The sequence below is a fragment of the Zonotrichia leucophrys genome, chromosome 1, assembly GCF_028769735.1.
Source record: "Zonotrichia leucophrys gambelii isolate GWCS_2022_RI chromosome 1, RI_Zleu_2.0, whole genome shotgun sequence".
Lineage (NCBI taxonomy): Eukaryota > Metazoa > Chordata > Aves > Passeriformes > Passerellidae > Zonotrichia > Zonotrichia leucophrys.
In genome coordinates, this window is record NC_088169.1 from 40,345,344 (window position 1) to 40,369,966 (window position 24,623).

General features: G+C 40.1%; 1 protein-coding gene across 4 annotated transcripts in view; it reads left to right on the forward strand.

Annotated features, from left to right (window-relative positions):
- The first annotated feature begins 8,368 nt into the window (after positions 1 to 8,368).
- DOCK9 (dedicator of cytokinesis 9) overlaps positions 8,369 to 24,623 on the forward strand; it is a 113,542-nt gene continuing 97,287 nt past the window's right edge. For all 4 annotated transcript variants that reach the window (XM_064712299.1, XM_064712362.1, XM_064712320.1 and 1 more), the window contains exon 1: positions 8,369 to 8,642. In XM_064712299.1, coding sequence (XP_064568369.1) covers positions 8,529 to 8,642 — 114 coding nt within the window. In that variant the 5' untranslated portion in view covers positions 8,369 to 8,528. The remainder of the gene's footprint in view (positions 8,643 to 24,623) is intronic.

Genomic DNA, 24,623 nt, shown 5'->3' on the forward strand with positions numbered 1-24,623 from the left:
AAATGTAAATTTCTCTTCTGTTTGTTTGTTTGCTTGCTTGCTTTTTTGAAACAACATAAATACATATGAAAGGGTACATCAGGAAAATCTAAGAAATCAAACCTAAAATGACCTTTTTCCTTTGTCCTTGCAAAGGAAGGCTGACAAGTGTTCATGAGCTTCCATTCATCATGTTTCATAGGAAAATAGGAGACAGTGGAATCTGATTCATTCACTCACAGGGATCCTCCTCCAAGACCAATGTGCTTAACAGCTAAACAAATTTCAACTCTCCTTCCAAGAAATCTGATTTTTGTCCTAAGTCACATTGATCACTGGTCACATTTGAAAGGTTTCAAGTAAGGATTTGAATAATTATTTTGATTAGGATATGTTGTTCTTAGGTAGTATTGCACCAAGTTATAAATTCAGTCTGTCATATAGTCCAGGATTGATTATGAAGTATTTAACTTCCTTAGTATTTATATTTCTTAGAAAGATGTCTGAATTTTCCCCTTCTGTTCTGTAGTAGTCACAAAAATTCCAGCATTCCATTTTACAATTTTCTTATTTACACCACATCCACAAATTCATTCTTGCAGCTGTTCCTCATGTGATTATTTCTAGTAGTGTCATTGTGGTTCCTCATGTGAATAAGGCTTATTGTTGTGGTATACCATCATAGACTACAAATATGCAAAAATTATAAAGGAACAGGAAACTTTCAAACCCTTTACATATTTTCTTTTGGTTTTGGATATGTACTGTTTTTCAAGTTTGCTTGGCTTTTTTTTTTTTGTTTTGTTTCATTTTGTTTTAAGATTGCCCTGCAGCTATTTAAAAGTTGCTTTAAAAAGTTTAAAAACTGATTCCACAGGGTTACTTTACGTAAGCTAACCACAGCAAGCAGTTAGCAAGCAGTTTTAAAATCTGCCAAACCAAACCCCTAGCCAGTAAAAATTAGCAATTGTGCAGTTGTTTATAATAGTTGTATGTTGTATTAAAATATAAATATTTACAAGAAAATATTCTATAATAATTTTATTTTATGGCAGTGTACTGCATTTGTGACACTTGTGACAGTGTTTCTTATTGTGACTGTGTTTATTATAGATGACAGCCAGAACTGGCAAGGAAGAAAGCACAGGAACCAAATCCTAGCATTTTAGAGTATATATTTATTTTAGAGTATATATTTATACCAGAGAAACAAGCTCCTAAATGCACTACTTGAACAGATACTAGACAAGCATGCAATAAACAGAAAAAAAAAAGTTTTCTTTTTCTTGTGAACAACATATGGTGAAAGCTGATCCCTGGTGCCAGCAAGGATCTCTGCTGCATCAGTTCCTCTGCCGTGGAGGTAAGAACTGTGAGCTTTAGGACTCACCTATGGTGTAAACAATCACTGCTCAGTTACTTTGCTGAATACAGATCATGCCCTATTACTTATTTCTCAGATCATGTCTTGGAACTGTAGCTAAACTGACCTTGAAACAAGGAACACTTATCCAAATGCTTTGAGTAGGAAGAAGTTACCTACTCAGAATGGAAGAAATGTGAGCTATGTCAAACTCAGGGAATGAGCAAGCAAGTCAATAATGGAGGATTTGTGCTCACAAAGACTACTTTGAATTACAGTGTCTGCAGGAGGCCTTGCCAGTACTTTTATGTGTTAAGAGGTTATCAGCCATCTCCTCTATGCTGCTCTGAGTTTAAAGTGGGTAGGGAATCCCAAACATTAACACTGCAAGAAATGTATTACTGATTTATGTAGTAAGGGATGTAGTCTCATCATAATAAATACTGCACATGAACACTGATGAAGTATCAGAATTATTCTGCAGTTTTAGTGGAAACATCTTTGACAACATCAAAGAAAGACTGATTACAGATAAGAAATCCGGGAATCAGCATATGGTCTGGCTTAGCTGGAAATCTCCATCCCCACTGAGAAGAGAAATCCTCTTCTAAAGATTTCAACAATCCTTATGCTGATGATAAAAGAAAGATGTATCCCATGGTAGGCTCTTAAGCAGCTTCTGGTGGTCATGGCATGACACGAAGCATCGCTTAAAAGAACACAGCAATCCTAAACAGCAGTTCACAGAAAACTGTGAAGGTAAATAAACATTTTAAATTGTAAAAGTCAAACTGTAAATAATTTTAAAATATGAGTTTATTGGTACAAAACATGACACATCTATTTTTACTTTTGTTAAGTGTAGGCTTTTTAAACTTGGTCCAACAAAAACTATCTAAACTGTGTTTAGACAAACCAAAATAAACTAAAACAAAATCAGAGCAGCCACTCAGAATTCCTGCATCGATTTTCTATCAGGTTTAAAATCACACAGTTGTCATCCTCCATTGGATATAGAAGAAAATTATGTGGAACTCAGTTCATATTGCATGACTAACTCTCCAAAAGATGTCAGCAATACTCATGGATAGGGTCTTACAACTAATGCTGAAGAGGGAATACTATGCCAGAAGCCTGAATGAAACTGATTGACTGATAAACTGAAAGGAGTGTCATAATTGTCTTAGGGGTCAGTAGGAAAGGCAGAAAGCGAATTATTTTGTATCCTTGTGAACTTGCATAGGAATATATTCACATAGAACTACAGTTATCCTGGTTGGAGTTCAGCCAGGTCATGGGAGTTAACATCACCTCTGCTTTTCAGAAAAAAAGAAGGTACATTTATGCTGTGCATCAGTGCAGAGAAATTTTGTTTGCTTATATTAATTCTGTAATATCTCCGCTGAACAGGAGAAATACAATTGGAAAAATGATCTTTTAAACTTGTACATGAATGGGTAGGAAGATCATGTAATACTTACTTGGTCCTTCTTCAAGTTTCTATTGGCAGGGTTACAAGAACTAAGCCTAAAACACAGAGTTTCACTGAAATTAATTACATCATTCTGCAAAGCAGGCAATGGATGTAGTGTTATAAACAGTAACATGCTGGAAATTACAGAGAAACTTCCACTAAATGCTCCTTCCTTTCACCTCATGATATTGCCAGATTTCCAGGTAGAGAATAAGCTAAACTAAGTTTTGCATTTCCATTTATGAGCAGCAGAAACATGTGTGTGCTCTTTTTTACTAATATAACTGAAGGAAATAACCTCAAAGTAATTTATGGTGTATCTCCTCAGTGGAAATACATATTTATTCTACCTTACACTAATCAGGTATTTGCATTTAGGATGAACTTTGTAGACCTGGGGACACCATCTGATATGAAAAAAAAAAAAAAAGTGTTATCTTAAAAAGGCATACTATGGATTTCATGGAGGGGAAAAGACCAGTGTTGAATAATCAAAGTAGTTTTTAAATGCTTGTACCTTTCTGTACACAAACTTTGGCAAGCTCTTGTGTTCCACTGGGGGTGGTGGGGAAGAACTAAATGCTGCTATTCAGAAATATCTGTGTGCACTGCTTGTATAATATTTGGAAGGGTAGATTAGCTGTATCTGGGACAAAGTCAGGCTTAGCCAGATGCGGCAAAAACACTTCATTATTCTTTTCAGGCTTTGGGAGAATTTTAAAAAGGAGCTTAAATGAACCTACTCCAGCACATCATTGAATGGGTTAGTATGTCTGAAGATGCTAAAAAATCTACCTATTAGCAGTATTGTTTTAATTTAACTTTTACAGGTATAGAAAACTAGTAAATTTTTTTAAATTACTGATAAAATGCTATCAAAATGTATCTTTTTATGCTGCTGCCTTTCAGACCACCCAAAAAAAAAAAAAACAAAAAAAAACAAACAAAAAAAACCACCCAGAAAACCTCCTACATCTTCTCTGGATTTTAGAATACATTTTAAAGTTGTTTATTATTTGTAAAACCTCCAGACTGTCTGCTTAGCTAATATTTAGTGAGTACACCCTTGCTTCCTCTGATCTTTTAGCACCTACTCTGGCCATATCACAGAATGAGCTGAGTTGGAAGGGACCCACAGGGATTATCCATCCAACTCCTGTCCTGCACAGGACACCCCAAGAGTCACACCTGAGAGCATTGTCCAAACACCTCTTGAGCTCTGTCAGGCTGGTGCTGTGAGCACTGCCCTGGGGAGCTGTTCCAGGGCCCAAACACCCTCTGGGGGCAGAACCTTTTCCCTGATATCCAACCTAAACCTCTCCTGGCTGTTTCCTCAAGTCCTGCCACTGGTCACAAGAGTGAAGAGATTGGTACTTTCAGAGACCTTGAGCTCAACAGCTCTTCCCCAACAGAAAGGATATTCAGGCCAGAAAGGTTATGATCATTTTGACCTCCACAGCAACAAAAGCCAAGAAATTTTATAATGTGAGCTTTGCTTTGAGTCCATACCTTGAGGGATGACTTAGATCACAGGATTTAGAAAAGCCATTGAATCTTAATTTAGAAATTGGGAAATAGAGCTTAGTGGGTCCTTAGGGATAATACCAAATAACTCCTCTTGTGGCTAAAAGAGAAGGATGTTACCTTACATGAGTATAATTTCACCTGCCATTTATTGGTTCTCACTGTCATCTTAGCTGACAGATTAAAGGGACTTTTAATATTTGAAATTCTTTTATAAATCCTAGTACATTATGATCAAGGTTTTGTATAAGCTAGACAGATGCTTCTTCATTCCCTCACTGCAAGGCAGATTTTCCTGGCCTTTCCAGTTTGTCAATCATTTGTGTTAAAGTGCAATAACACTATTTCAGTAAAAATTTGATGAATGCCATATATAACATCATCATTACTTCTTAATATTCCTTCACTTTTAAATCCAAAGTTTGTACCACAAGCATGAATCTTCTTGAGTTGTTCATAACCACACTATAACACTTCTATAATTTGACTTTTAAATATTCTTTGTACTTAGATGCCTTTCTTTCCTGTAAATATTTATATCTGCATCTATTTTTTTTCTCAGATAAAGCTATGCTGCAAGTTTTGTATAAATATTTTTTTGAATAGAATATTAGCATTCAAGAGAATATACATTAACGTCTTCATAGAAACCCATAATTATACAGTGACCCGTGCCAGGTAAAATACTAATCCCATTAAACAACAGGCCTAAATTTCAGCAAATCATGTTGATATTAGAAACTCGATAATTCTTTAATTCCTACATGTGATTCTTACTTTTGACTTTCAAGATTTTGCCAAAGAGTGCCATCATGTTATTTTAGCTCCAAAACCTCTTTGCTTTATGCTTCTAATGGACACTAAATCAGTTTCTCTTCTTAATTTCTGGAAAAAAACACAGGTCAATTATTATCATGAATGATTTAGAATCCCATTTAGAAATTCTGTGCTATGACTTAGTTGGTCTTGAAAGTTTAAATGTTCTGACCTTTACTGGTTGCTCTTTAGCATCCTTACTAAGTACTGATTGAATAAACATTTGCAATTACATCCACGAAGTATTACTGCCATGAAGTTTTACTCAGGTTTCTGTTAAAAAACAAATGCTTTTATGCATTGGCATTGTTACTCAAAGTTGTGTATTTCAAAGTAGCAGGGAAACCATGCCATTGTCTAGATTTTTTTCTTTCTTTATCCTGATATTTTAAAAAAATTATTCCCCTTGCCCTTTAGGCAATGATCCAAGACTTTTCATTCCTATATTTAGCTACTATTAGTCACTCTCATTGTTTCACAACTGTAATTTACCATTTCTGTTTATCAGCTTTCATATTTTCCTTTTGTTTTATACACAGAATTGTCACTGTCTTTTTCTTTCTTTAACTAAATCAATTTAGTTGTAAAGAAACTCTGATGATTGTCATAACCTAATTTTTTGGGTATCCTGCGTGGTTTTCTTAAGTAAACTATCATTTACCAATTTTCCTACATATCTCTACCTATACAGGTGTAATTCAGAGTTTTTTCAGACTTGGAACACTGTCTTTTTTCCAGGAAAATACATAATATACATGAGAATTATTTATAGAATACAAACACAGTTAATTATGCAAACACAGTTAAATTATGCCATTTTACATTCAAGCAATGGTTAAAATCTCTAGATTAAAGTGGCTTTATATTGGTCAGAATTGTCAGAATTTAACCTGAGAACCTGAGAGAAAATATCAAATTATTTAATTTTAGAAAATAATCATCAATTATTTATATAAAATCTAGGGCATGTTTACTTGTGGAAGTTGGAGATCTAGACATATCCTACAGATTGAGATACAAAAATTAAAAAGATGATCATAAGATAACTCATTCTAGCTAAATGTTTACATAACTGCTCATTCAGATAATCTCTCTCACCAGTATGCAATTTTCTGTTTTATCAGCCTAAACATTGACTCATAAACACACCAGGTCTTGGACTTGTGAAAACAGAAACTCAGTGATCTTTAGTGAGCCTGGCAAGTCCCACTCTCTGCACATTATGTCTTTCTTAAGGTATAAACTAGTTGGGACACTCAAGTTGTGACAGACATCCTACCAAAAAATCCCAGCTTGTTGGATAAATGAGCTTTTGACGCAGGTCTGCAGAGCATCTGTAGGCAAGATCCTTCAAGGACAAGAACTCTGTGTAAGATACACATTTGTGTGTTTGAACATTTTTTATCCTCTGTCTTTCTGAAGGAATTACCTCAATTACTTGGAATCTTATTAGTTACAGATGTACCTCTGAAGCAGCCAAAAAAGTAGGCCCTTTATCCAGCAGTGTGTGCACCCTCATACACAAACATTTTGTGCTATTTTTTGTCCACCTGAAAGCCCCCTTACCCCTTGCCCACGGCACTCAGTCCCTCTGTCCCTCCCTCCCTCAGTGGTGAGCTGTATATTCAGTGTAGACAAGTGCTGTTAGTTTATATAAAAAGGTGCTTAAGAAGATAAAGGTGCACAAGCTCTAATGCTCTCAAATGCTCCAGGCATTTAAACGTGTCTGATGCCTGCATACCTTCCAGCAGTGCTGCCAGCCAGGCTCTCAGCAGGAACTCCTGGTAATTAAACATGCTACAGGCATCCACACTTCTACAGAACCACAGAAGCAAATTCTTAGGGGTGGAAAAGACTTGTGGAGATCACCTAATCCAACCCCCCTGCCAAGGCAGGGTCACCTGGAGCAGGTGATCTCCCTAGGCAGCCTGCTCCAGTGATCTGCCACCCTCAATGGAAAGAAGTTCTCCCTCATCTTGAGGTGGAAATTCTTGTCTTTGTGGCCATTGCTCCTCATCCTGTCACTGGGCACCGTGAAGTGTCTGGCGCTAGCCTTTTGAGACCTGCATTTGAGACATTTATATGCATTAATGCAATTTATATACAGTCTTCTCTTCTCTAGACCAAGCTCCCTCATTCTCTCCTCCTGAGAAATGCTCCAGAGCTCTCATCACCTTTGCAGTCCTCACTTAAATAAGGACACATGCAACTTTACCTACAAACAGATACAATTTGTGAGGGCAAAAAAGTAAAAAGGAAAGCCTCAGAGAAAAAGCTGGATTCATGAGCAGCACACATGCTCATACCACGAAATATTTCCCAAAGTTTTGGACTCTTTCACTTATACAGCTCCATGTGCACGTGTGTCTACAGGTACAGAATCTTGGAAGGGACAAGGCTGGAAAGGACCACAGTGAGTCTGGCCCAACCTCCCTGCTCAAGCAGGGTCATCCCAAGCACAGGGCCGTGTCCAGGAGGTTCTTGAATCTCCCGTGAAGGAGAATCTTTAGTCTCTCAGGGCAACCTTTTCCAGTGCTCAGTCATTTGCACAGTAAAGAAGTTCTTCCTTATATTCAAGCGGAATTTCCTATGCATCAGTCTCTGCCCGCTGCCTCTTGTCCTGCTGCTCAGCATCACCGAGCAGAGCCTGGCTCCATCCTTTGGCACGCTCCCTTCGACACTGATAAACATTGTCTCAGACATCTCTTCTCGCGGCTCAGCAGGCCCAGCTCCCTCAGCCTGTTCTCACACGAAAGATGCTCCAGTCCCTCTCATCTTTGTTCCCCGCTGCTGGACCCGCTCCAGGACTCCCCGGCACCGTACTGGACACAGCACTGCACCAGGGCTGAGTAGCGGGCAGGACGCCTCGCTCCCCCGGGCAGGTACAACCAGCAGCAGCGGCGGCAGCAGCGCGGGCAGCAGCCCCGGCCGAGGCACCGCCACACAGGAGCCGCCGCCGCCTCTCCCGCCGGGGCGGGGCCGCTCGCAGGCGGCAACTTCCGGCTCGGCCCGGCCCCGCCCCGCGCAGCCCCGGCTCCGCGCCGGGCCAATGGGAGAGCGGAGCCGCAGCCGGGCAGGTAACCCGGCGACCAATCAGAAGGGCGCTGCGGGAACAGGTGGGCACGGCGAGGCCCCGCCCCCCGCCCCGCTGGCGGCCGCGCCAATCGGGGCAGGGAGGGAAGCGGGGAGGGAGGGGCTGCCCGCGGCTCCCGGCGGCGGCGGGGCTGCGCTCCCTGCCTGCCCTGCCCGCCCCCCGACGGCCAGCCCCGGCTGTCCGGCTGCCCGTCCGTCCGTCCGTCCGTCCGGCGGCCGCGCCGGGAGGGCTGCTGCGGCCCCGCGCCGAGGGAGGGAGGGAGCGCGGAGGCAGCAGCCATGGCACTCGTGGCTCCGGAGACTCGGAAGTTCACGCGGGCGCTGAGCAAGCCCGGCACGGCGGCCGAGCTGCGGCAGAGCGTCTCCGAGGTGGTGCGCGGCTCCGTCCTCCTGGTGAGTGCGACGGCGGCCCGGGCGGGGCTCCGGGCCGGGCCTGGCGGGGCTGCGGCGGCGGCCCCCGGGAGCGGACGGGCCCTTTGATCCCCGGCGGGCTGTCACGGCGGCGGGCGGGCTCTGATCCCTCTGCGGCGGGCCGAGGTGCGGGGCGGGCGCTGCCGGCCGCGGGGGATGCGGCTCCCGGCGGACACGGCCGGGCGCTCCCGCCGCTCCCCGCAAACTTCACCTGTGGAGCGGGCGGCTGGAGCCCGGCCTGACGGGACACGGCCGCTTTCGCGTGTGTCGAAATTGCGGCGCGAAAGTCATCTTTCATCTCCCTGCTCTCTTTACAAGTAAGATGCAGCTTTTCGTTGTGTCGTGCAGAATGGAAGATGAGCGCTGGCAAGTGCAGCAGGAATGTTTTGGTGTGTTGTTTATTCCGCTGTCCTGTACCCTGCTCGCACATGGTTGCTGCTCTCTCCAGTGCACAGTTGGGCGCGTTCATTTAATTGAAACTGCTGAAAGTAAATTTGTGTAAATAGTTGTCTAAACCAGGTGTTTTAGTTTAGAGAAGGCTGAGAGGGCATCGCTGTGCATATAAATATCTCAAAGGCAGGTGTCAAGAGGATGGTGCCAAAGTGTTTTCAGTGGTGCCCAGTAAAAGGACAAGGAGCAATGGCCATAAACACGAGAATTTCCACCTCAAGATGAGGGAGAGGTTCTTTCCATTGAGGATGGCAGACCACTGGAACAGGCTTCCCAGGGAGCTCATGGAGTTTCCCTCTCTGGAGACATTTGAAACCCACTTGGATGTGTTGCTGTGTCACCTCCTGCAGGTGACCTGCCTTGGCAGGGGGTTTGGACTAGATGATCTCCAGGAGCCCTTTCCAACCCTCAGAATTTAATTCTGTTCGATGCTGTACTGAGGCAGCAGGTGATGACATCTTAAATAGCCTCAGTAAGACTTTCCAGGGTTTCTCTCCTGGGACTCTTATTCATGGTATGCATTTGTTTTCTTTGCGGTTTTGTTATCTCCAAGGGGAATGTTTCAGTAAGCATTTAACTCTGCGTAAGTGAAGAAGTTTTGGTGCTGGCATTCCTGATACTGGAAGCTGATCTGTCCTTTGTTCTTTGCGCTTGCTAAGTATGATCTTGTCTTGTCCCAACCTCCTGTTGGGACAGTGTCTTGTCCTAAGTGTGTGTTTTGAGAGTAACAAATGCTGTAGCTGTGATTGAAAGACAAATACCTTTTTTAAAAAAGACAGTGGCTCTAAAACTAAATTGCCCTTTACTCATCCGTGCATCACAGAATTTATAAAACATGCAGGGTTCAGAGTCTTCCTGGATACTGACAGCTTTCCACAAGGTACTAGCACATCTACATGGGGTGAACATCCAAATATGTTAACACTTCTTGAGGAACCAAGTACTTACAGGGATCTGTAGAAAAAGAGTATATGTATTTTAAAATACTTTTAGTTTTGGGGGAGCACAAAGGAGATTTAGGTATTTTCATGACATAAATGGGTTTTTTTTGCAGTAGTCTGCAAACCTGCCATTACCTCCTCTGCCTTTAGAAGGTTTTTCCTTCGGTCACTCATGACTAGTGTCAGTGAGTTGGAAAATATTTATGTGCATCTTTAATTAATTCAGGTTCATGATAATAATGGTGAACCTGGATTAATTAAATTATTAAGTACGTAATAGGGTGATAGGCACTAATATCCCAGGTGTTTTTATGCTGTCACAGCAGCATGTTCTGCAGAATTTTATGGAGATTAAAGAATTGATGGTGTGGAGTGATGTACTGTCTTTAGCTTATCCTGGATAAGGTCTTCATCAGCATTTTAGAGAGCAGAAGGGGTGACTTGCCATTAGTGGTGACTTAACATTCATGTCAGGTTTTTGATCCTTTTATGTTAGCTTGATGCATGAAGCTGAATCCCCATGTCCCTCGCTTACAGTCTTGTGCTGAAGTTCACCTTCTTGTTTCAGCTGTATTTTACCCAGGCTGCTGTGTCTCTTTTACTATCAGTGCTGTTCTTTTTATCACTGAACTCCAATGTTCTTGTGCACACACTGTTTAAATAATGAAATAAAAGGCTAGTAATTGCAAGTTTACATTTGCATTTTCTTCCTCCTGTTAATATACTGTAACTCTTTTTGTTGAACATTGATGTTTGGAATGAGATAATACTTTTTTTAAAGGAGAAATTTCGGTGGGATAGTATTGTTTTATAGTCTGCTATAGAAGACTTAAAAAAATATTTGCATCTCTAAGTTTGACAGGTTAACCTGTTTCTTATCTGTTGGAAGTTCTGGGCTTTGTTATCTGAACAATCTCTTAGGCTGACCTGGTGAAAATACGAGTCTTACCAGTGTTAGAGTAGTTGTGGAATGCTCTGTTCAGATGTGGGACTTTAAAGTAAAGGAGACCCATTTTCCTTCCCAAGCTGCCTCTCACAGCTCTTTGATATAGCACTTTCCCAGGATTTTTTCAACTGAGTCGTCAACAAATTGTCTTGCTTAAAACATAGTTCAGCACTGGTTACTAAAGGGATCTTACTGTCATCACTTGCACATGAGCAAGTGCTGAGGATTTCCAGTACTGAAACACTGCTGTTGGCCATTGACTAGTGGTGCTGTGTAGAATGTGGAGGTAGGAAGGAATTAATTCCAACTAACAGTTCATGGTGGATGGTCTGTCCAGATCTTTACAACCAGCTATTGCTTTGGACTGTACATCCCTGCAGCAGAATGTACTGAGCAGTGATGCAAAACATGCAGTCATTACTTGCACTAGCAGATAAATGGGAACTACGAATCTCTCTGAGCTTGAGTAGATTCTGTAAGTTGCTATTGTGGCTACTGTTTAACAGTTCCATCCATTTTTACAATCACCAATGTGTGGCTAGATTAAAAAGGGAAAAGAAAACCTTTGCCCATATTTAATGAGGTTTATTAGATCACATTACTAAAATATGCTTATTTTTTTCCATTTTATTAATGTCCTTGAGATTATATTGATGAAAAAGAACTGAAAACCACATGTCAGCAGGATAGTGTGGTATATCTTAAATTTTCAGATAGCTCTTCATTGGATCTGAAAGTCAGAGACTTTCAGCCAGTTGACAGACTAAATAACTTGACTGTGTAGTAAAAAAACATGAAGCAGATGTGGTTTGCCAAGCTAGTTTTCATCACAGAATGAAGCAAGCTGTCTTGTCAGCATTTGACATCTCATACATTCTCTCTGTTGGATATAGTTTGCTGAACCAACAAGTACAGTTTGGTTGGCTGAAAGGAAATCTTGTTATTTGGCAATCAGCTTTTCACCGTGCTCTAAGGCCCATAATGCATTTCTTGATTATTTGGATTCAGTTTTTGTATTTTCTGCTTGACAGTAGCATCCTTGCTGAATATCCTCTTGTGCATTGTTGATGTTGTTTTGACTTCAGACTTGTCATGTGACTTAATTTGATGCCTCTGGCCACCCAAATACATTTATGTCTGAGAGGGAAGATTATGGGGATGACAAGTGTGTCTCTTAAACCAGCAATCTTGCCAAGAGCAGTTTTCAATGCAGTTTTAGTATTATGCATAATTGAAAGTGATGTCTTTAAGTGATGATGAGTTACTCAAAGCATGTTGCATACAGATCAGTGTCTTGTTCAGTAGTATGTTAATGATAACTCATCTCAGTGACAAAATTACTCTACATTAGGGTTATTTATAATAATATACCTATATTAGAGCTGACATTTAAGGATAATAAGCAATTAAGATAATGTTTGGCCTGTGAAATTTGATCTGCTTTAGCCTAGCTGTAAATAAAATGCCTTTGTTGAATGTGCAGATAATGAAAATGATGAAATATGCCAAATAATGCAGCAAAAGTTGTTTTCCCCATGTAAAAATTAATATTATACAGAAGAAATTTGCGATATGGGAAATAGGATGAAATCTGAGAGATTCCCAAATTGCTCTATACATTTCTTCTTTTTGATTTGGATATGTAAAATAGATTTTATTATTGAAAGGCTAGAACTGTATCTTAAGACAATCTTGGGCTTCATACATTAAGTTCAGATACCTGATGGAGCTCTTGAGTTCTAAAACTCTTTCAGAAATTCAGCTTTTCAGACATGGTGGAAAATCAGTATATCACAAAGGCAATGCTTGGATCTCCTACTGAGCCTTTGATCTCAAATTCATTGGTATTCTTTCTTTTCTTTGTAAGAAGACTTATGTCAACTTGGTCCTTCCAATCCTGATCTCTGCTTCCTGTGAATCTCAACTCCATAAGAAAGGATGGTGAGGTGCACTCTATGCTGTGTTATTGCCAAGTTTTTAATACAATGTTTCCCAAAAAATACTGGGAGGATTATGTAGTATTTATTTTGGGGTTGGCATTTTCCTTCCCGATTCCTGTATCATTTCATATGCTGTGTGCACAGAGTGCTTCTCTCCACAGCAGCTTCTCTGTATGTGATGAACAGAGTATTTGGATCCTCATTAAGTGCCAGATTTCAGTCATAGTGTGTCTACAAAAGAGGGTTGATGGCTTCCTTTAGCCAAGTAGGAATTTAAAAGTGGTATGTAATGCTAAAGGGATGAGGAAGGACTGGGATGTTTTAGAGCTGATGGATACAGAAAAGCTGGAAAGAAGGATGAAGCTTGAGCTTTCTGTACATGGAATGCGAAATTGTATACATAGGGAATTTGGAAGCAGCAAATTGTTATAAATGGATGAATAAAAGCAGGGAGATGTGAACTGACACTCAAGATTTTAAAGGAAAAATTGTTGCTGGCAATGAACATCACCATAACGTATTTCATCTTGTAGGAACGTGCTAAAAATGGTGATGCTAATTCAGTCACTCTGAACTGCTGAACTTTCTTTACCTGGGGGAAAAAGCTTAGTCCTTGACCCTAAGAAGTTATTTTAGTTTATGGTATGTGCTGCTTACCTTTTGTAAAGGAAATAAAAATACTCAGAGAATAAGATATTTTTAATAAAGGTGCTAATTTTATTTCTGCAAAGTGCAATATATAAACCTTTTTGATTTGGTACAAGACAGTAGTTACAACACTTACTTCTGGAAAGTCTGATACTGCAAAGAGGACTCACTGGATGTGATAGACATTTCTATGGTTGTAAAGATTCAGAGGCTGGACTACAATACTAAAGTTTCTATTAAGAAATACCATTAAACTTATTTGAATTTTAAAGTTCTTCCTCAGAAAGGCAGTTTGAGAGACAAAATACAGGACAGCTGAGTTTCTGTGTGAACAGGTAGACCTTTAGACTTTCAGCAACATTAGATCATTCTTGAAAGGTGCATTTTCTTTATTATTTTCTGGAATTTTTTCTTTCCTGCTAGACAAGGATAATTATGTTTAAGATAGAAGAATAAGTGCTTTTTATAAGTAGTTTTTCCTAATACAGCAAATGTCAGATGTACCTGATGCTGGTTTGGGTTTTCCATCTTACTCAATATGGGATACCACAGCATACCTTATCTTTCCTCTCTTCCTCCTACTCATGCCCTTTAATCCTCAATCAGGATGTTTCTATCTCAATGGAAGTAGAACTCATCACACCTACATTTAAACTTGGGACTTTCACAACTCTGTGATTATTATTTTTTAAGACCTTGTGCAATTAACTGAAAAGCATTTATCTGACTTAAAGTCATTAGTTGTGCTACATTATGCTTCAATGCAAGTGCTTCAAAAAGGTCTGTAACCACTCCTCTTGAAAACTAGTGTAAACTGTCTTTTCTGTTGCATAGATATGAATGCTCAAGTAATTTTTAAGCCTATGTGGTCACTGGGCTCTCTTGTGAATAGTGTGTACCTGAGATTAGATGACCGTCAGAGATATGAATGTGTATGCAAGATGAACCATTTGTGAACTTGTCAATTTTGCCAGATATTTGTATTTTTGAGGTAACTTGGAGATTCTGACAAATTCATGTTGGTCTGCTCTAAAAATAATGAGAAGTTATTAATAAGTTATTGAAGCAAACAAGGGAAGTTCAGTTTTCAAGATAGCAAGCAGCTTGATTCTGGCCTCCTGAGAAATGTATAGCCTATATTGCTTTTATTTAAGAATTTTTGTAATTGTTAGAGGTGGTTTGATGCCACTGGTTCTTTATGGAGATAAAAGGTGCAGTAACATCTGTGCTGGTGTTCAGGGAGCTTTCATTTAGACCTGAAGTTTCTGATGGTGGCTGAAGAACATAATAATGCAATGACTATAGAAAATAATATGTATTAAAATAATATAAATGTAAAACTTATTTCCTTAGCTACTGTTTATTTTTTGTTTTGAACTTGAACAGTCTCAAGTGCTTCATTGGGCATTGGGCATCATTTTGCAAGAGTAAAGACAAATCCATTTTCCCTTGCCCCTCCTTAGATTGTCTGTGTCCATGGAGAGGATTAATTATGCAAGGCAGAAAAGTTGCAGGAGTAGTCCATGAATGACACAACACTTTTCTCATTGAAGTATTTTTGAAATAACTTATTTCTAAAGACAAGAAGATACTCCAATAATTCTGGTCAGGTAGCTTATTCAAGACCTTAATTTAGAAGATGGATGGATAGATGGATAGATTGATTGATTTGTGAAAGGTGGCTTGCATTCTGTCTTAGTCCAGAGGCACTGATGTCTTTGATCTCTTAAATTTAATAATCTATGAGATAGTGGTAGCTATTGCATCTTGAGAAAGGTACAGGTTTGTTTTTTTTTAAATTTTATTTTATTGTAAGTAAAGTTCTTTTTGTGAGAATGAAAGTAAACATGTATTATCTCAAAACAGAGATTTCTTCTGGCACTAAAAGTGCAATAAATTAACACACATTGAAACCTAACCCTTTTAACATTAAGGACTAGATTTCTTGTATTAAGCAAGGGCTAGAATTCCATTGGTGGAATTGACTCTGCTTTAGGAAAAAATGTGCTAGGTTATCTAAAGGTCTCCAGAAAGCTGATCAGAAACACTGAGTGGGGTTTTATGAAGAAAGCTCTTGTGGACCAAAAAGGTTTGGTCAGAGAAATTCAACATCTGTTGCTGGTGTTGTCTTCTAGTTACACTCCCATTGTGACCATTTGGGAGAAATAGCAGCTTTGCTGCAGATACATTAAGAAAATAAAAAGTCTTAATCTGGCTGCAAAGAGTGAGGGATGGGATTCCCTGTTAGTGTAAGGATGGATGGCTGCATCTGTTACAGCAGTTTGTCACCTCCCCATCTGTGCCCAATGAATCAGGTGTAAGAGGAGGAATGGGGAATCCAGGCACTGTCTTCTGCATTTTCCTGCTGGGTCCAGGGATTCCTGGCAGTTCAGATGAGGGGAAAAATGAGGAAGAAGAAACCAAAAGCCTTTGTTAAAAAGTCTGGATCTGGCACCTCAGGCTGGTGAAACTAAACATTCCATTCTGTGACTAGGCAGTGTTACCTTAGGCTTAGTAGTGAATATCCAGAATTAAAAAAAAAAAAGGCAGCAGGTAAGATCTCTGCAAGGGATGGGATGCAAAGGAGTGCCATGGTTCTGTCACACAGTCCCAGACTGCCTGAGCCTGGAAGGGACCTTTGGAGGTCAATTGGTCCAACTCTCTGCCTCAAGCAGCATCACTTAGAGCCAGTTGCCAAGGCTGTGTCCAGGGAGCTTTTGAGTATCTCCAAGGATGGAGACTCCACAACCTCTCTGGGCAACCTGTGCTAGTGCTCGGTCACCTTCACAGTGAAAAAGTGTTCCCTGACGTTGAGAGGCAGCTCTTGTGTTTCAGGTTGTGCCCGTTGCCTCCAGCCCTGTCACTGGGCATCCCTGAGCAGAGCCTGGCTCTGTCCTCTTTGCACCCTCCCTGCAGGTGTTTATACACATGATGGGATCCCCTGAGCCTTCTCCAGGCTGAACAGTGCCAGCTCTCTGTCCTCATGGGAGGGTGCTCCAGTTCCTTATTCACCTTTATGGTCATTGCTGGGCTCTCTCCAGTACATCCGCGGCTCAAGCAGACTGCAGGCTCTTTCAGACTGGAGTACTTGTTGGTGGCAATGTTAATGGAGGCTTTTTCTGCAATTCTAGTTTTAAACCTCTTGGTCCAGGCCAAGTTTTGGGTTGGGGCCCTCTCTGAATAGAAAGGCCCATTTCTCTAGAGAACCAGCTAGAATTTTTCTTCAGCTCAATAGCTGATGAAAAGAATGCCAGGTACCTTTAGAACAACATTTGTAATTCAACCCCTGCCAGCAACTGTGTCAAAACAACAACAACAACAAAGAATATGAAAGTTCTAGATCATTTTTCAATCTGGAGACTTGGAAGAGGAAGAAATAAGTCAGCTGAGGCTGCACATTGCCTAAAAAATCAGATTCACAGTATTTCTGTGGAAAGGTTAAATGCAAAGCAGACCTTGTTTTGTGCAACATTCTCAGTAGCGATAGTTCAGAAAGAAAGTGACAACCTTATAATTCTGAGCAAGTCAAGGAAACATGATTTAGACTGGCTTTTTTTCTCCTAACTGTATTTATAGTGCTCATGGAAAATTTCTTCTAGTAACAATTCTAGGAAAGAATACTGAAAAATAAAAAATGTAGGACACCAACTCTACAAAAGTAGTCGCTTTTCAAAATGATACCTTACTCTTCTAAAGTTGTTTAAAGTTTTCAGGGAAGAATGAACAGTGTTAGTCCTTACAAGTAAAAATTAAATAGTCCCTCCTGAAGTTTATTCTGCTAAGAAACATAATTTTTTTCATGCAGTGGAAGTATCAAGTGACCTCACATAAAATTAGCTAAGCTACCTAAATATGCTTTAAAACACAACTTTTCCCCAAACCCAAATAAAACAAGAGAAACAATGCCAAACCACCCAAAATGAAAAAAAAAAAAAAACCAAGGGAGATGAACACATAAATGTAGTCACAACAAACCTGAGAAGGAGTAATGCTGATCCATAGCTGCTAGGGTTCAGAGAAGCCTGTAATATAGATCCATCAGTGTAAATAAATAATCCTTAGCGGCTGCTTTGTGTACTTCTGTGTGTTTTTTGATACTCAGGTGGAGCTGTTGACTTAAGAAGAAATGGCACATTGACAGACACTGATCTGGGTTTGGAAATTTGAGGCATAGATGGAACTGTTTTTAGTACTTCCAGGTACACTGTGGGTGGGGAGGAGTTGCTTGTTGAATTCAGAGATAAGACAGGAGCTTATATTTTGACTACTATAAAATTATTCTCCCAACAAAGAGTGGGAGAATTGAAATCAGAATAGATAAAGCTTGCATAATTTGAAGTAGAGAAAGCATTTAAAGATTGGGTTACATCAGTGCAGGATGTAATACATTTTACTTGTTACAATACCCAAATAGTAAAGTAGTTAATTTCAAGAGCCTGGAATTCAATGTGACTGAGTTTATAGACAAAAAATTTGGTTTCAGCCTGCAAATCCAGAGCCTCCACTGCCTTTGGATGCTTTTGTTTTGAGATGGAGATACATGATCTTGTTACCTTACTGGTTATCCAATACACAGCTGCCCTTCATGGGCTGGAAGGAGTGCTGAAACATATGTGAATGAGAAGGTGGGTGCTCCACAGAAAGAGCTGGGTGTTTTCCATGGAGAGGAGAATGACAGTGAGATAGTTCTTGTTCTCATTTTAACAGGTTTGTTAAGAAATCAAAAGTCAAATGGAAATGCTGTGGGTATCAACATATAGAAAAGAGGCTTGAGTTTTAAGGTGTTGGAAGGGTTGTCATCCATTTTCCAGTTTGATCACATTGACAATACTATTTGTCAATCACACTCTGTTCTTTAATGTTGCATAATGGTCTTTATATCCTTGGTTTCAGGAGGAGTCCTGTCCTTCACCACGGTGCTGATTCTGACAGAGAATCTGCTTGCCCTTCACTTCATGCCTTTCTGGGCTTGTTTGTAGCCATGTTGGTAAGGGACTACCAGGCAGCTGAATGATACAGAAGTGGAGCCTTGTGAAAATAAGATAGAACGTGGTCTCACCTAGCCCATGTCTCATTTTTCCCAGTACAGTGATGTTGTCAAGTGGCATTTCAGATGTCTTTCTGCCAGGCATATCTGCACCCACTTGCACTGGCACTTCTATGTGCAGTGTTATGTTGTCTGATCTCATAGGTGGTTTATATGTAAATTATAGTGGTGTGTTTGTCTTTAAGGGATGTTCAAGGAGGCCACACTCTCACTGTTTGCTAGTCCAAAAGGGATTTTAAATCTGTGTTGGTCCTTAAACGTCAGTGAGTTTAAAAAGAGCATTCAGGTTAATGAATAGATGACACACATCATAATTATTTCAAGGATGCTATTCAAATTTCCTGCAGAAATTGTCCTGGGATTCTTGCTTGCCAGGCTTGTTATCACTTTGGAGTTATTTGCCTGGTATTGTATATAGCTTAATGTGGTTGTTATATTAATTTCTTCCCAGCCAGAGTATACAACACGATCCAATAAGTTTTTCCTCACATTAAATATGAGGTTCCTATTAGGAAAGAAAAATCAACTAATCCTGCTGTATGCAGTCTTGCTGATAAAGTTCAAGGGACAATACACCCAGCATAATATTTTGGCAGCAATTCATCTCCTGTTGGGGAAGTTGGAACTTGTTCCTGGCAGAGCTCAGAACAAAGGAAAGGAGAAAGACCTGAACCTGAATGACCTTCTTAGACAAACTAAAAGTAAAAAAAGGATGTCTGAGCCTGAAGTTTCTGCTGCTCTTACCTGAATACAGTAAGCTTGATAAAAAAATGGATTTTTTTTCCCTAGTCTGCTGTATTGTTGACCATTATTTATTCCATCATAGTTTCGTAATAAAATAATATCCTGTAATTACTGTTTTGGTTTGTAGCTCTCTGATGGAAATAATATTCTGTTATGGTTATTGTATCAGCTACTTAAAACCCCAGAATAATCATTTTAAGTTCGGAAAGCTGAAAGTTATGTGACCACTAGATGGAGTCCACTGAGCATATTTCAATACCAGAAATCCTGTGTTATGGCTTGCAGAGTTAAAAGGGGTTGGTGTTTTGTGTCTCATGCTTAGCAATAAATGCTCATTTATTCAGTTTAGATCAGCTTGGTCAACTTCCCAAAGTTCTTTGGGTTGTTCTTGATATGTCTGTCCTCAAGGAATATTAAGTTTGAACTTAAGGCACAGAACTGGCAGATCCCATTGCTCATCTCTGGATCAATGTGTATTACTCATGTAAGAATGGATCTGTGAGAAGATTGAGCTTTCTGCAGCTCTCAAATATGAAACTTAAAACTATTAGCTAAGATATTTAGCAATTTGTAGCTAGCAGGGCTATAAATCTGTGTGCATCTCTCCATCAGTGCCTATATAATCCCAGTCATATGTGTATGTAAGATTTGAAATAGCATTTCTGAGATTGCTTCATTTATGCCTCCTCACTTCTCTAAAAATATAAAAGGCATAGTAGACACAAAAAATACCTTGTACAGGTAGGACAGACTAAATCTTCCTCCAATTTTCATGAGCATTTGCTTTTACTTTTGATCTTTGACATTCGTGGCATCTTGTATGAATGATAAACTGCCTCTGGTCTTCAGCCTGGTGCTATACTCAGTATGTCTATTGTCATGGTAGCTTTTTGTTTCTGTTGGATGAAAATCTCTTCTTAGGGTCTTGCTGAGTGCTCAGATGCTCAGTCAAAATTACTGGGAATTTAATGATACTGTTCTCGAGACTACTCCTGGAGTAACTACCCTGGCTTTCTTCTGAAGGATGAAATTCTCTTGGAGCTTTTGTCTTTCTGTTTCAGTGGTTAGTGTGTGGCTCTCCAGTGTACCATCACAGAATCATGGAAATGCACTTCCTGAAATGCAGATATCTAGAAGTCACCTAGTGCAATCCCCTGCTCAAAACAGATCTGAGCAGGTTGCTCAGAGACTGTGACAACCTGGTTGTTATACCCACAAAGATGGAAATACTTTAACCCCAGTAGCCTCATGGTTAAAGAGAAAGTAAATAAATCCTTTTATGCAAATGGAATATTCTGTTTCTGTTTCCTCTTGTTCTGTGACTGTATCTTCAAGAACAATCTGGCTCTTCTCTCTAGCTTCCCATTAGGTTTTGCAACAGCAATAAGATTTCCTTTTAGCCTTCACTTAAGGCTGAACTATGCAAGATCCCTTAGATTTTTCTCATATGTGAAACACTGTGATGGCTCTCCATTAGACTCAGTCCAATATATCAATGTTTTTCTTGTCCAGAGGAGCCTGCTCAGCATGTTCAACTCCCTGTTCAGCAGGATGTCATTCTTATCCCCTCATCCATCCATACCCACTCATCCAGACCACATCTGCCTAATTGGGCTGCAAGGATGCTATGGGAGACTGCCCAAAGCATTCTTTCACTAACAGTATTCAGTGTCCAATGCTGTCTCCTAGTCCACAGAGCCAACCATCACATCACAGAAGACAAACAGGCTGGTCAGGCATACTTTGTTCTAAATAAATCCATGTGGTCTGTTTGGAACTGATATACATCTCTCACTCTCTGTATGTCAAGAAATGGCTTCCAGGAGGGTTTGCATCATAATTTTCCTAGAGATTGTAGTGAATGTGACCAGCTTGTAGTTTTCCATATTCTCCTTACCATTTTGGAGAGCAACTATGAGGATAACTAAGGATAATCTGAATTCAAACACATCCTCTGCACTAGTTTTGACAAATCAAGTGCTTAAGAATTTTAAGACAAAATAAAACTCCCTGTTGTGGCCACAAAGAAACTTTCAGCATAGTTTCTTTTCTCTGAAGAAACCTTACTTCTTGAAGATAATTACCTGGTAAAACTCTTCTATGAAATCTGCATGCAGCAGTCATTGCAGAAACAGTATTTGCAAAAGGAACTGACATCTGAACTTTTGGTCCTCTATGAGCACTCCTGTTAAGTATGAAGTGTTTGATATACACTTCTTTTTACTCTTGCAGGGCTATTAGATCTTCAGGTCTTTTTGCAGCACAGCTTTTTCAGGCAGAAGGGAGTGTGTTGCCTTTGAAATACGTCATTGGCTTGTTAAGGCACTCCAAAAATGTCAAGTGATGTTGGTTTTCACCTCTGGACTGAGGAGGCTTTAGGGCCCCATCTCAAATGTTCTGAGCCAATGTACAGGCAGCTGCCAGATGAGAGGTGGTGCTCCTCCACCTACAAATGCTGTCATGTTTTGTGAAAAATGGAATTCAGCCAGGATGTGTAAGATCTGAGGAACCAGATGTTCAGTCATGTCAAGATGGCATTAGTTTGGGCATTTAAATTGTCATGGACAACTTTGTAGGTCAAAATACAAATACCTGCTGCTAATGTTTCAAGTGGTTAAGGATGTTCTTGTGGCTCTTATGCTAGGACTTAGGTGCTTGAATCCTCCCTGAAGTATGCTCTCTTGCAGATAGGGGGCTGTGTCTCTATGAAGTGTTTTCCTTCAGTCAAGGTTTTTCTGAAGACAGAAACATGTTTTGTAGTAACCCATTCAATTGGAAGGTCTCCCTGTTTTGACCTCTACCCTCTTAACTGTTCTATTTCTGTCTAGGAGTCTCTAAGTTCTCATTTTGATACTGAGAATTTTATAGGATGAGCTGAAGATTTTACATCAACCGAGGCTGATTCCTTAGCCTTCGTATACATTAAGCATTGTCAAATGGAAACATGTAAGCATTGTTTAGAACTGATTGCTAACACACATTTAATTTGTACCTGTGTCATTATGCTTTCTTGGAACTCATTTGGTTGGCAAAGAATTGCTTAACATGTTGATTTGAAATCCTCCAGTTCCCAAATGCAAAGTGATTATTAGTAATTTACTGTAATCAGAGGAGTGGTTGGGTCCTTAAAGCAATTTTGTTTTTTGGAAGGAAACTAGAACTTCTTTATTACTTTTCCAAAAGAACATTTCTCAAAAATACATGATTCTGAATAACCTGGAGCTAACACACCTAAATAATTTTTTTGTCCTCCTGGTGCAGTCAGTGCAGATTGAATATAGTCTGCAGCAGGGAGGAGCTTGTTGTTCCCCATATAAATGAGGGTTTGGCTTAGGGGTGCAATGTTTGCAATTATACTAACACAAATAGCTTGTAAGACTGCATGCTTTCTGGTGTATGCCCTTTTGCATAAACCAGGAGAAGGCAGGCATTAGTGTTGTCTCCTCCCTGTAGCCTTACATTCCTCTCCTCCACTCCCTGCCTTATGGAAAAAGACTTTCCATAACCCAGGCTCAGCTAAAGGCAGTTTGCAATGGGTAGTTTGGTGCTCATATGGACAGTCCAGGCTTGTTCATATATTGATTTGTTCTGCTTTGGTATTTTTACCATTGGATTAAGACTTTTACCTACCTTGGGCTACCTTTTAGCTCTCTTCAGTGGGCAAAGTGCTGTCAGACCTTTGTAAGAATTTTTCTGGCCTCCCATTTGTCCTGGTTTTGGCCAGGACAGGGTTAATATTTGCAGTAACCAGGAGGGGCATGGCTTTTTCCCAGAGGTTACTCTCTACCACCTTATGTCATTTTCTGGGGACAGGGGAAGTGGTCTCTTGCAGTGGGGATAGTGTGATGGTGGTTCTGGTGTTACCAGGGGTGTGTGGTGATCAATTGTGTGAACCATTCACCTCATTCTTGTACACTGTTATTAGTGTTGCTGCTGTTACTGTGTTTTCTTATTTAATTGCTGTTTCCTGGAAATTGTTCCTCTCTCAGCCTGTGATCTTTGTGCCTCTAGTTCTCCAGCCACCCACATTGTGGAAGAGCAGGGGGCAATGAATGAGGAGTGTTTCAATGGCAATGGTTTGGAATGTTTCGGTGGGGACACTAAATTGGGGAATACCTTTACTAAGCCATGACACCATTTCACTTTTAGATGTGAAACTGAAGTGAATAATATTGCATTGTGTCACATTGCTGCCCGGATGGTCACTGCTTGTGCAGTGTGGTTGCTGATTATAATTCAAGGAATCTCCTTAATGAAGCTGGAAACTTCCACTTTGCACCAAATTAATGAAAAGTCTGATTGTTGGCAGACTTCTTTGCATTGTATACTATTCAGGTTTCTCCCACTCCCTGTGGTTTCTTCCTACCCCACATGTCCCCATAATGATTTCCCTTTCAAGATCTGTTTGGAATCACAGAATCTAAGCTGAGTTGAATGGGACCCACAAGAACCATAGAGTCTGACTCCTGGCCCTGCCCTGGACTATTCCCAAGTCGCACCATATGCCTGAGAGCATTGTCCAAAAGCTTCTTGAGCTCTGTCAGGCTGGTGCCGTGAGCACTGCCCTGGGGAGCTGTTCCAGAGCCCAAACACCCTCTGGGGGCAGAACCTTTTTCTAATATCCAACCCAAACCTCCACTGACACAGCTCCAGGCCATTCCCTCAGTCCTGTCACTGTTCAGAGAAGAGATCAGTGCCTGCCCCTCCCCTTCTCCTCATGAGGAAGTTCTAGACTGATGAGGATGCTTTTCATGGTGGTGTTACCACTGTGTTGATCCATGTCAGTTTCAGTTGCTGTTTCTAAAATACTGTAGAAACCTGATGCTAAATTTATTCAAGGTATAGTTGGAATTAAATTTTCTCTTAATTGGTTTTGAATTATTACACCTCCCAGGGTCATTTCCAACCTGAGTTAGATTATGGTGTTTGTCCTTTCAAATTAAAATTTTTTGTCTTCCTGTTTCTCCATAACCTAGCTAGTATTTTACAAGTAAGGTAATTTTCTAGACATGTGGAAGAACTGCCTTGTGCATGATAACTTCTTGTTAACTGACCTGTTTTTCTCATACTCTCTTAAGGTGTTAGCTACTTTTTTTTTTTTTTTTTTTTTTTTTTTTTTTGCTAGAGGCATTTGCTATTTGCTATTATAAAGTCTTTGAAATTGCATGGAAAACCCTTTAATCAGTGCTTCCTTTTAATGATCTCTTAACTTTTGATACCGTGTGTATAACCTGAACTTTGTCAGGT